The sequence below is a fragment of the Carassius auratus genome, chromosome 21, assembly GCF_003368295.1.
Source record: "Carassius auratus strain Wakin chromosome 21, ASM336829v1, whole genome shotgun sequence".
NCBI classification, from domain to species: domain Eukaryota; kingdom Metazoa; phylum Chordata; class Actinopteri; order Cypriniformes; family Cyprinidae; genus Carassius; species Carassius auratus.
In genome coordinates, this window is record NC_039263.1 from 13247630 (window position 1) to 13260841 (window position 13212).

General features: G+C 39.6%; 1 protein-coding gene across 3 annotated transcripts in view; it reads left to right on the forward strand.

Moving 5' to 3' along the window:
• Positions 1 to 9587, forward strand: part of LOC113038581 (protein turtle homolog B-like) — a 100323-nt gene extending 90736 nt beyond the window's left edge. Inside the window, exons 19-21 of one of the 3 annotated variants that reach the window (XM_026196101.1) lie at positions 1180 to 2823; positions 7271 to 7398; positions 8827 to 9587. In XM_026196101.1, the coding sequence (XP_026051886.1) occupies positions 1180 to 2823; positions 7271 to 7398; positions 8827 to 9041 (1987 nt within the window). In that variant the 3' untranslated portion in view covers positions 9042 to 9587. Of the gene's footprint in view, positions 1 to 1179; positions 2824 to 3835; positions 3927 to 7270; positions 7399 to 8826 lie in introns of those variants that run through there. The other 2 variants (XM_026196102.1, XM_026196103.1) reach the window with 2 other exon arrangements.
• Positions 9588 to 13212: the final 3625 nt, after the last annotated feature.

A 13212-nucleotide genomic window follows, 5' to 3' on the forward strand; every position in this document is an offset into this window, starting at 1 on the left:
ATAATCTAAATCATAGGTTACATTTAGCTAACGTGATTATGGCCTAAAAGTAAACAAACCACTTCAACAATCATTCTGGTTTATGATAAAGAACATGTTGCACTGAAAGCTTGAGGACAACTGTTATCTTAAAGGTTTACTTCACCTCAAAATGAATATTTTGTCATTTATCACTTATCCTCATGTCGTTCCAAATCTGTAAAAACTCTGTTCCATAAAAGGTATGAAAAGTCATCGTCAGAATACTCCATCTGCCGTCAGACGTGCAATGGGTTATATGAAGTGACGGGGAAACTTTTTGTATGCAAAGAAAACAAAAAATAATGACTATTTAATAATTCCCTTGTCAACCGTAACCCGTCACTCTATATCACCATGCCGCATATGCTCTTCTGTGTCATCCTCGCCATTAGGATACACTGTTTTATTTTAAATCAAAGCTAAATACACATAGAAACAGTACATCCTTATGGTTTACAAAAAGTGTTCCCGGCGCTTCATATAACCCAGATTGCATGTTTGAAAGCAGATGGAGTATTCTGACGATGACTTTTCATACCTTTTATGGACCTTGATGCTGTTATTTACTTGGCAGTCTATGGGACAGTCTCAAGCCTCCAGGTTTTCATCCAAAATATCTTAAATTGTGTTCCGAAGACGAACTGAGCTTTTATGGTTTTGATACGACATGAGGGGTAAGTGATTAATGACATATTTTTCATTTTAGGGTGGAGTATCCCTTTAAGACATTTTTCAGATGTATGTCAGAAAAATTCCAGAAACCGTTAATTGAATTTTTAACTATGATAGTGGTCATTTCAAGTAAATAAGCAAGTTTCAGTTGCTGACTTGTATATGCACTGTTGGATTTCATAACATACGTCATGCTCACCCTACCTGTCACTTTGAGAGGTGTGGGTGTACTGTAGGTTACCTTGAAGTACTTTGGGCACAAGACTGTCAAAGAATCTTTCACAGTGAATGTTGGTCTGTTGGTGGTATATTATAATTTATAAGTATATTTGAATCACAGGTATCATCAAATGAGAGCATTAAGATGGGTGATATCAACAACTGATTTATAACCAGTTGTCTAAGATGTACTTTTACCTGAAACTACAATGACCAAGATGTAAATCATTATTTATTCATCTTTCTTTTTCTTTCCCGTTTTTGTAGATCATCTTCTGGAAAGGTTAGTCCAGAAAGTGTCCGCTCCATAGGACCTCCTTCAGAGTCCTCCGAGGATGGTTTACGAGCTAAGAAGTTTCCTCAAAGTCCTGCCAAGGAGAAGGAGCTGTCTTTATACAAGAAGACCAAGAGAGCAATAACCAGCAAGAAATATAGTGTCTCTAAGCATGAGGCAGAGGCTACCACGCCAATTGAATTGATCAGTCGTGGCCCAGATGGGCGCTTTGTCATGGAAACTACGGATGCGGAAACTCCAGTTAAGGCACGGCGTATCGAGGGCTTCCCCTTTGTGGAGGAGTCTGACCTGTACCCTGAATTTCGTCAGTCAGATGAGGAGAATGATGATCCGGGGCCCATGCCACCTATGATGGCTACCCTCAGACCCCATCAGATCTCGCCCATTTCTTCTAGCCAAGAGTCTTACTTGCAGCCCCCAGCCTACAGTCCTCGCTTCCAGAGGCCCTTGGAAGGCATGACTATCATGGAAACCAGTCGACTCCAGGCTACAGGACAGATTCGTGGTGCTCCTCACTTCCGAGCCTTTTCCCATGGCCAGTTCTACAGCTACTTGGGAAGTCCAGGGGAACCTGAGCCTCCACCCCCCTTCTACATGCCAGACACCAGTCCTCTCAGCTCAGTAATGTCTTCTCCTCCTTACCACCTGGAGGGCCCTTTCGGTCATCCTACCATCCCAGAGGAAATCGGTGAGGGAGAGATTCAGCATTATGCAGTCTCTGGCTACACCCTTCCCTTGGCGCACCCCTCCACCTCGCGCTCTCCAGACATCTGGCAGCGACCCGATTTTACCTTTGCCACAATCGAGGGTCCTCACTTTATTTTTCCACCACCACACCCTTTACATCTTCATCCGGAACCTCCCCTTCCTCCTCCTCTTGTTCTTCCTCCTAGTGCCCTACAGCCCTCCGCCCTTCAAGTATCTCCGTACCCTGGTATCCTGCAGCTGGAGGCCCCAAAGAGCCGCCCAGGCAAGTCTCCCAGCAAGGTCAAGCCTCAGGGCCTTCCAGCCAAGCGTTTACCTATGCAAGAGGCACAGAGTCTAGGGCAGCTAAGACACACAAGCCACGGTATGGGTGTACCGGTATTGCCTTACCCTGACCCAGTGTCTCACATGGTTGGCCCAAGCTCGTTCGGAAGCCTGGATACGCGATGGTATGAGCTTACACCCAGGCTTAGCCCAAGGCAGCCCCGCAGGATGGAACCCAGCATGGTAGTTCTCCAGCCATCCCGCCTCTCACCTCTAACTCAGAGCCCTATTAGCTCTCACGAAGGCTCACCTGAGATTGTAGTGCGCCCCAGGCCCCGTCCTAGTGTCATCCAACCCCCGATTCCTCCTGAGATGTCTGAGATCACCCTTCAACCTCCTTCTTCAGCTAGTTTCTCTAGAAGGTCCTCCCCCTCCTCCTCTCCTGCTCAAGGCCAAGGCAGCAGAAGAGCAAGTCCTAGCTACCGGTCCCACATGGCATTTGCCACCTCAGCAGCAAGCTATCCGTCACAGTCCCCTTCACCTCCTGTAGAAAGCAGCAACATTTTTGGGCAGATGCCAACCCAGAGGAGGACTGAGGAGGAGATCCTTCCATCAGAACCATCTCCACCCCAGTTATCAGCTTCAGGGTAGGTGCACTAGGCCTGTAGGGTGTGGACTGATCTACCATGTACCATCTGGCCTAAGTGTAACATCTAGGAAGACCCTTCAGGAATATTCTCAGTGCAAAAATAACCACATATTTGATTTTAGTCTAAAGCTACAGTTTGCTCTCATGGGCAAAATTATATTGGCTGCTTGCCTTAAGCTGGTTTTAGTAATGTTAGAACTCAAGCTTTCATAGATACACTGCCCCAGATGCCTTGCATTATTTAAAATCATTCAAAGCCATTTTCAACATTGGCAAGTTGTGCTATAGTTTTCTATACCACTGATTCTGCTTTTCATGCCAGACATCCAATTTCATTCATAAGGTCTGTGAAGCACTTTAAAGCACTTGTCTTAGATCAAAAGTGAGCGACATTAACCAAATGCTGTTGTGGGGTAACAGTTTCCAAGTCAAGATGAATTATTTGCTTCACAGACATGGTGACAGACCTTTTAGGGCTACGTGTCTGGATAAGTTCCATTTTAAGTTTATTAAAATGCAATAACGAAGCCCCTAAAAAGCCTGGAATCAGAGATATACCACTACAGGATCTCAGCCTTTCCATCCACTCTCATGCTTTACCCTGCCTTTCACCCAACAGGAGGAACCCCACATGTGCAATAAAATTGTCCAATCCAAGTCCAAATGAAGCCCACCATTTTGACTAACTCCAGGCTTTTTAGGATGACTCTCAGAATGTATGATGTGGAGGCTGAGGTTGGTGTGTTCGGCACAACAGGGACAGAGCTCTTCTCCTGTTCCAATGTAACCCTGACCGCATGATTGCCTTTTCCACACTCCCCCCTCTCTCCTGCCTCCTGTCACCCAGGTCACCCCAGCTCTGACTGCCAGGGGGAGGCTTGTTGGGCGAATCTTGTTGCAGGGACTGTCTGCTCTCATCTGTTGCAATGTCGCCATCATCTTGAATAGGGCATTTGGTCATTCTTGATGACCCCTCGAGTCTTACCTGCTTTGTTTTTGATTGATCTCAGCTATCTGGGCAGCGTTGTTGTGACCAGTTCCTCTACACCGCAATAGGTAAGGGTTGGATCCATGTCTGAAAGGGGGGGGCAGCAGGTGGGGCTTTTATTCACCTCGTCCTTTAAAGGGGAATACAAGTCTTTGGGTATTGCTTTCCTTTTGTTTCTTACCAAGTTTACAGATTTTTTTTTCTTTATATTTATTTTCAGATAACCACATATTTTAGTTCTGCAGTCTTGAATCCTATATGCATTCTGGGCTTAGTATGCATATGTACGCTTACCAGTTATTGATTAGGAAATCCAGCACATTTCATTTAATCAACACAACCTCATGCTTGAGACGCAATAAAAACAAAATATGTGAAGAACCGAGCTTTAATATTGATTTTATGAGAATCCACCATTTAGAAGGTCCTCATGGTTTGATTCATGGTAACCTTCATGATAAACTTGCTGTTTATAAAATAAATGTGCTTTTAAATGAAGGTTTATATTAATGACAACACAAACACTACTTGCAGTGGCTGGGAATTTGATCTCAACCTGGGTCAAGGTGACCAATTTTTAGGGATCGTCTCAAGTAAGAGTTGCATGTTATGCTTCATCTTATATAGGTGCTTTTTATTGCTTGAAACCAATTCAAGTGATTTAAAAACCATGAGCCTTGTACAAAACACCATGTATGATAAAATGTAGGGGTGTAACGATTCACTCGTTTTCTCGATGCATCGATTACAAACCCTGTCGATTTATATGCATCGATCTTGAAACATGATTTTTGAATCGTGAATCGCCCGATCTTGAACAGCAATCGATTCAAAATGCTAAGAATCGAATGAATCGCAATTTCTATAACGATTCAATGCTTTCAAAATGTATACACATTAAATTACTACACGCACGAATTAATGGAGACCTTGAAGAGTGTTCGTGAATCGTGCCTCTTATCTGTCCTTCACGCGCTCCACTGTTTACCGCCTGATGAGACTGTCACAGGATTGCGCTCGCGCTCCGTTCGTCTCTGACGCAGCTGACGTGTGATAACGCCCCATTCAATCGACTGTCGACAGCTGTATTTATTGCATGGACGGAGCAGAAATGTATGTGTCTAAATCATACGCGCAGATCCATTGAATGATAAATGTTTTTAAACAATGCGGATGAACCGAATATACGAAGGAAACTTTTAAAATTAACCACAGCATTAACAACGACCTTGAAATAAGAGCGCGAGATTTATCTGATAAGCAGATGCATGAAAGTAGCGTTTGTTTCATTGCCAAACAGACATCTGGCGCATTTTCTCAGAATCATTCGCTGATGGACAGGAAAAGTTAAATAGAGATGAAGACGTTTTCACACTGAAAGAGAAGCGATCTCGCTCTCATAGACGTGCCAGGCTATATCTGCAGCTAAACTGAATAAAAGCAGAATGAACTGATGAAACAAACAAACAAAAAACCCCACAAACAATTTATGAATGATGCAGTGCTAATTTACATTTATTACAGTACATAAACTATAAAGTATATTTTCTACCTTATTCTGTGCAGAAAATGTAAATAATTGCTAATTAAATGTAGCCTAGTATATAAAACAATCATAAAATTGCCATTAGGAAAAAAATATCGATTACAAATGATTGATTATTGTCCAGCAGTGTATTTGATTTATTACAGCTAATTAAAAGTAATTAAAAAAGAAGATAATTCCTTGTAAAAAATAATAATTCTAATAATAATAATAATTGTTATTATTATTATTATTATTATTATTATTATTATATAGGCTACATACATAAAATGGTTGTATTTGACATTTCTGTCACTTCTGAAATTATGGCTACGCCCCTGGTGTGACAAAATGTTAGCTTATACATAATACTCTTTAAGCTCTTTTTTAAAAACTTGGCTTACATACATTTTTACGTATGCCATGTCGCATCATTAAACTAGCATTTAACAATGGACAAAAGGTTTTTAGTTTTTTTTTCTAACCTATGGTTCTCTGACCATAAATGCTACTGTAATTTGCCCCCTGACTAATCATTTATAGAATTTAGTAGAAGCATTTAAATTATCCCGTGAATGCACTTAAAGAATGCAGAATCGAATCGTTATAATCGAATCGAATCGAATTTAATTATGAATCGAATCGAATTGAATCGTTCTAAATTTGCAAAAATCGTTCTTGAATCGAATCGAAAACCTATGTATCATAATCGAATTGAATCGCTGCCTTGCCAAAGATTCACAGCCCTAATAAAATGCTACGTTTTTTGTATAATCATGATTTATTTAGTGTACACACAGTGTATTCATGAAACTGCACTTGTTTGGACTGCAGAACACTTTTCTGTTTTCTTCCAAAACAGTTCGTGCACTTCCTTCACAATGGGGAAAGCACTATTGGCATTTTAAGTTGTTGCTTTTACCCAGTGAAGTGCTTTTCCAGAGTATTCCCCTTTAAAGTTCTGTTCCATGTGCAAATTGCCATGCATGCCATTGCTAAATATTGCTCTTCAGTTGAAAAACCAACAAATATCTGATTAAATTCTTGTTACATTTGTTGTCCAAGTGCTTTGTTTTATTTTTCATTATGTGACTGTTCCCAAGTAGCCATTTTCCCCTCCCGCCATCTCTCCCCCTGTCAGCATGGTGAAGCCCATTGTAGACAGTATTCATGTCTATGAGCACATTTCTGACAATGCTTTGTCGCTGAGCTGTGATTTTCCCCCTCTACTAATGGCCTTTAATTTCTCTCGGCAGCCTCAGCAGAAGGACGGCCCCTCTATAATGCTATTTCTGTTATTTTATTGTGCCTCATGAGAGCTGTGTATGTTTGTGTGAGCGTGCGAGTGTGTGGGGCAGAGTATGTGGGCTGCCAGTTTAAGTGCCTCCATACTGTATTTGGATGGGAAGACTGTACATACAAAATGAAATGTCTGAGAATGGATTGATAAAGTATTATATATGTATAAATGTTTTCATAAGTAACATTTAGAGTACTTTACAGTTTTATTCAAATATGTATTTAAGTATGCTCATCCATTGTAATTACCCCAGTCTATGTCATGATTTTGTTTTTAAACAGATACATAATGTTGCCATATTGAGGTATTGTATACATTTCAAAACAATATTCTTATTTTTCTTGTTGATTTGATTGGAGGGAAATTTCTGAAAAACTTTAAGTATACCTCTCTTTCCACTCAAATAAATCTTTTGCATCATACTTATGATACTAAACTGGACCATGCGTGGTTCAGACCATTTGAGTGTAAGAGATTCATGGGTTATTTAAGTTGCCTGTAGACCTGTACTAGCAACAGTAACTTAAGAAAGGCCATGTGATCACTACTATGACCAGTTTAAAACACATGGCGAGCCACCGCACTACCCTTCCCCTGTATGATGGCTTTGCCTCTCTTTGCTTCCTGCACAGAAAACATCGAGGTGCACCAAGTGGCTCTGCAGGGTCTGAGAGGATAGAAGCACTAAGATATCAACGAGTGAAAAAAGCCAAGAAAGTCGGTGTCAACAATAACAACTCCAAGACCAGACGAAAGATGGGTAAGGAGCAAGTCACAAGCTACTGTAGTTCTTATACTATAGGCCTGTTGTACAAAATATTAAGGTACATTTTTTTCATGAACCTACTGATCAGTTGTTTTGTTGTATACTACCTTCTGTGGAAGCATGCTTACTGAAATGGAACATCGTAAGTGACTGATTTGGGTCGCTTTGTAGCAGCCTTCATGTCGGTAGCATATCTGTGATACCTTAAAATGCTGTCTAGTTTTGAAACAGAATGATGATGTGTATTTTTATTAAGTCAACATATTTATTATGCGTGAGCATCATACATTAAGGGAAAAGGTACACTGTCCTCACACATTGTTTAAAATATAGAATCAGTTATGCTTTTTATGTTTGTAAGGCACTGAGGTGTGAGAAGGAAGTGTTGAGAGAGACTCTTCATAACAGTGGTTCTCCACATTGAAGTGCTCTCTCTGCCTCCTTGAATACTATAAAACCCTTTCCTAGAATACAATTGGTTACTGGCACTGAAACGATGACAATCTGTGCTGTATATGGCGTTTTAACAAAATTATCCACTTTTATTTACAATTATCCTGACTCATGATAGTTTATGCCATACTTTATGCTCGCATTATAACATGTCGTTATCACTTAGTTTGTAGTGTACAAGAAAAAGAGTTTATACTTTACAAGTGTTTTTTTTTTATTATCTAAGAATTCAAAGGGTTAGTTTACCTCAAAATGAAAATTATGTCATCAATTACTGTAGTTTTTTGGAAACCTAGTAAATACATCAGTGAAACAGTCCATGTGACATCATTGGCTCACCGCTGATTACATCCAATACGTTGGATATTCATGAGTACTCTCCAAAATATATTTTTTGTTTGAAATAAATATAGCCTTGATAAGCAAGAGACTCCACTAAAAACATTAAAAATCTTACTGACCCCAAACTTTTAAACGTCAGTGGCCAAAATTGTTAGAACACCTGACAGATCTGAAAATATTGACCTTTTTTGCATCCAGAACATGATTTTATTTGAGAATTTCCGATGAAGTGACTCGTACTGTTTTTATCCACTTTAATATTTGATATGTCCATCTTTTGTAGCAATAATAGCTGCACGTCTCTGGCATAGTGTCAATGTTATCCCATGCCTTCTGCAACTCATGCCAAAGGCTTCCCTTTGAATGTACAATAGATCTGTAAAGTTTATTTTCCAACTCACCCCAGATTTGCTCAATGGGGTTGAGGTCTGAACTTTGAAGGGGAGTCCATTATTTTCAATGTTCCAGCAGATTCCTTCTGTCACAGGTAGTTCTGACAATAGTTTGTTTTTCATGGGTATCGTAATGGCCAATTCAACAAAAAAACAACTGAAACCTTCCTAGTGTTCTAACCATTTTGGCCACCTGTTTGTCCTGATGTGCTCATCAGACTTTCTCTCTGTACAGGTGTGCCCCCCTCTCAGACCCAGCAGCCCCACACCTCTCAGGTCCTCCAGCCAGAAGAAGCTCTCTACCTCCGCAAGAAGAAGAAAAAGTTGACTCGCCAGGACCCGTACGCCCGCTTCTCCGCTCTGCTGTACCGCCGCCCACCCCGAGAAGACCAGAAAGCCATTTTGGCTAGTATGGACACAGCAGATCCAGACCACGCCACTCTCCTCTGAAGTCCCAGAGATTACAGGCCACACTCTCCACAAACTCTGAGCTCCTTCCACCTTTGCTCAGCCAGCCAACGTCTTCACGTACACACCCGCCTCCAATGGTTTACTCCTCTTCTCTTTTCTGTTACGCTCAATGTATCACAAGAAAATACTTGTGTTCCAAGGTTTTGCTCTAGTCCATTTACCTCAAATTCAGAAGGATCAGTCATCTTGAGCAGATTAAAAAGAATATCTTAAATGCCTCAACTTATCTTTGGGATTTAGTGACTCTTATCAGATGGTGCGTCAGATAAGAGCACAGCTGTCAAGCTTCTGTGTCATTCTGCCAACAGTTTCGACCATATCTAGCAGATCACAGGGTTTTCACAGGTATACCTCAAACACACCACGGTCTCAGTGCTGCTATACTGACAAACACAGTAGACGTTAACAATGCAAACATTTGTTTGTATTTTCAAATATGACATTCTACAGGGCAAATTTTGGACATATTAGCAAACAATCCATGAAAAGTGCTATGTACACTACCATTCAAAAGTTTGAGGTCAGTATGATTTGCAAGTGTTTTTTTTATGCAATTTATTCCTGTAATGCAAAGCTGAATTTTCATCAGCCATTACGGCAGACTTCAGTGATCTTTCAGAAATCATTTTAGTATGTTGATTTGGTGCTTAAACATTTCTTGTTGTACTGTTCAACAGTTTTTTTTTTTGTTCAACATTTTTTGATGTTGAAAAGAACATCATATATTTAAATTAGAAGTCACTTTTGATCATTTTAAATGTATCATGCTAAATAAAAGTATTGATTACCTTTAAAAAATCTCACTGACCCCACATTTTTTAAATGGTAGCATATACATTTGTTAACATAATGTATATTAGCAGCATGGCTGTTAGTGATATTACATGATTATGCATGCATTTGAGATGGTACAAGCGTTGTCTACTCACACACTAATACTAATACTCCATCTCCACATTTGAGGAGAAAACAGAAACACTTTTCTATAAAGCACAAAAATCCATCTGTTTTAGCTACAGTACAGGCAGAGACACAGGCTTGGACGGCAATAGCAACCATTTAAATAAGGGAATATTTCATTCAAATGCCATTTTTGATCAACATATGTACAGAAGCTGCTATATCCTTTCACACTTTTTGAACACAAACTTGCACTGAAGCAAAACCTTGGTGACTACTGTGAGTGACATTTTTTTGTTGTTTACGCCAACCTCACTTCTCAAGCTCTATTCAGAAAGTACTATAGTAATGCCAAAAATACTACAGCTTCCTTAATCAATAAGACTATAAAGTGTACTGTACTCTGAGGAGGATAGGATTTTGTGCCATCATAAACTATAGTATTTTTGTCATCAACATGCGATGCCCCCTTACCTAAAAAGGCATACATTGGCCTAATAGGGCTCCTTAATGCTTGTTTCTGTTTTGTTTGTTTAGTTTAATTTAGTTTATTCTTTATTTTTTCATTTAAGTGACAAAAAAATGAAATCTACTGCCTTTGTAGGCCATTATCGAGCCATTTATTTGTTGTTAAACCAGAAATGGCAACCCAGCGCCTGTCTCTCTCCTCCGTGAAGACCCGTGGGGGGAAATCTCTTTGGGATGAGAGGGCTATTCCCAGCGGCCAAAGGTTTTTATTGTGTTTCTATCATCCAACGGTGCTTCTTTTCTACAGAAAGACATGTATTTTCACTGTCTGAACAGACATACCTGGGCAAATGTGCATTTTAGCGTGCTAGCCATTGTCCAAGGGGGATGTAATGGCCGTCAGACGAGAGGTGGCATGTTCTGTGTCTTATCACTTGTACAGATGTGCAGTCAGCTTGTACATTTGAAAAATGTCTAAACAAATGGCTGATTATTGTACTGTTTCTTCAGCCTGGGAAACAAATTCAAATCGAAAAGCAAGTAAAGGTAAACCTTTGACCTCAAGATCGCAGGTTAAAGGGGGTTATGGGTGCGTGGTTCATGGCTAAGCTCCTCCCAATGGCCAATCACCACATCAAAGGCATTTTAACAGCCTACGTAAGGTGCTATAAAAAGTCTTCAGACTGAACTCTGTTAATAATAATCATTAATTTGATCTTCCAGCAGAGAATGGCTGCTGCTTATAGGTGCCATCACATTTCGACAAAATTGGTTTTTGTCTATTATCAGTAGTGTTGCCACATGTGAAGTTACTTTCAAACCAAGAAGCTTTCTGTTAAGGTGCAGACACATTCATTGGTGTTCGGCCAGTTTTCATGGGGCAAAATGCAGTAATTTTAACAGGAATTACAAGTTTGGTAATTTCGCATTTCCCCTCTAAAGATTTCACAGATTTGCCACGTTGACCAACAAAAAGCTATTTGGTTTGAAAGTGACTTCTGCGTGAGCTGTTCTTCATACATTGTTTTATTATTGATGATAGACAATAAATTTAGCCGAAATTTTGCTAATGTGACTGCACATCATATCCTGAACACCTCAGTATTTGATGTTTTAGGATTTCAACACCATCTGTTTGATAAGCCTTCAAGTGCGGTCACATTAACCATTGTTTGGCGAATTTTTGCGGGAGGAATCCAGTCATTTTAATTGAAATTCTCATCTTCGGAAATTTTGTGCAAGGACGTAGATTTTGCATTGGGTTTCAAGTTCACCAGGTTCACCGCACTGACTGCTTAGTTTAAAAGCGATCTTTTTCTGAGCTGCACTTCGTACATTGCTACTATTGTCAATAAACAATAACACACGTCTCCCTGCGAAATTTCGCAAAAATCTTGCTAATGTGACCGTACTTTTTGCTGTCTGCTGTGGCGTTTTGAGGGTCATCAAAGATATTGACATTCATACTTGACTAGCATCGGAGCGTTAAATATTAGCAAGTGTGAGTTGGAGGTGAGCATACATGTCAGTTGGAGAAGCTATGCTGTTTTCGCAACTGCCATATGGGGAAGATTTTAGTCCTTTGTTTGGATGTAACGTTAGCTTATACATGACAGACGAGCGCATCAAGTGCTCCTTTGCAGCTTTTAGGCATCAGCAAAGGTCAACCTTTGTGGAAGAGGGGATTGATTGTCAAAGAGTCAGACACCATTTTAAGCTTTTAGCGATTCTGAGCTCAAGACGTTTTATTTAACATCGTGCCGTGAGACCTGCTCAGATTCTCGAACCGTGATTGAGCCGTCATTTGTGTGTCGTGTGAATGACTTCACATTTTGAGCAAAGACTTGTTCACACTTGCAATTTAGTTTTATTTGTAAATCAAATAACCAGATTAGATGAAACCTACTTGCTAAAGTTAGGTATTCTATGGGTGTGTGTGTCAAAACACTGTTTTAGGTAGATAGAAGCGACTGATCATCTCGCTCACTCGAGAGATGTGCTTATCCTAAGTATTTTTGATCCATTTCACTGGCAATTGTCAAAATATGGTGCTTTCTAAAAAATATACAACAATTTAATTATCTAAATATTGTGTTCCTTTTTTATTTAAAGCCTTCATACAAGAGAATAATATTGATCCAAAATGCTAGGAATGTACTGTAATATGTCAAAATAAAAATGTATATAATATAATAGCATATATTGCACAATGTATTATAAAATTTTAGTAATTTTGAATAAATTGGCCAATATATGCACGCAACAGAATATATTGATATAAAACATATTGTCATATTTTGGATTCAGTTTTTAATGTTACTTTTTCATGAGAGTTAAAATGCATGAGAGCATTTTTGAGCCAAAAGAGCAATTCACTTGTTGTAAATGGTTCAGTCCACTTGCATTTGCTTTCACATTGGATTTGCAACTTGTTTATCTTGTCGGTGAACGTTTTTTGGATACCAGTCTAGTTCAGATTGTGCTTTGCAGGGGACTTCTGCTACTGTAGCATCAATCGTTGAACAGATTGGCTAACTCTAGAGCGGCCAGATAAATGAGCTGTTTGGGGATTTTGAGAGGTAATTAATGCTAACTAGATTCGACTCATGGGCGGTGTAAGATTGGATTCATTGTAACAGATTCTGAAATGAACCTTTATCTTTTTAATACCTTATAGCCACGGTAAAGATACATTCAAGCATTAGTTGGTTTATTAACATTTACTGTACTGACTTTATATGCCATTTATATCGAAACAGTTATGAAAAGATTCTGTTGCTTT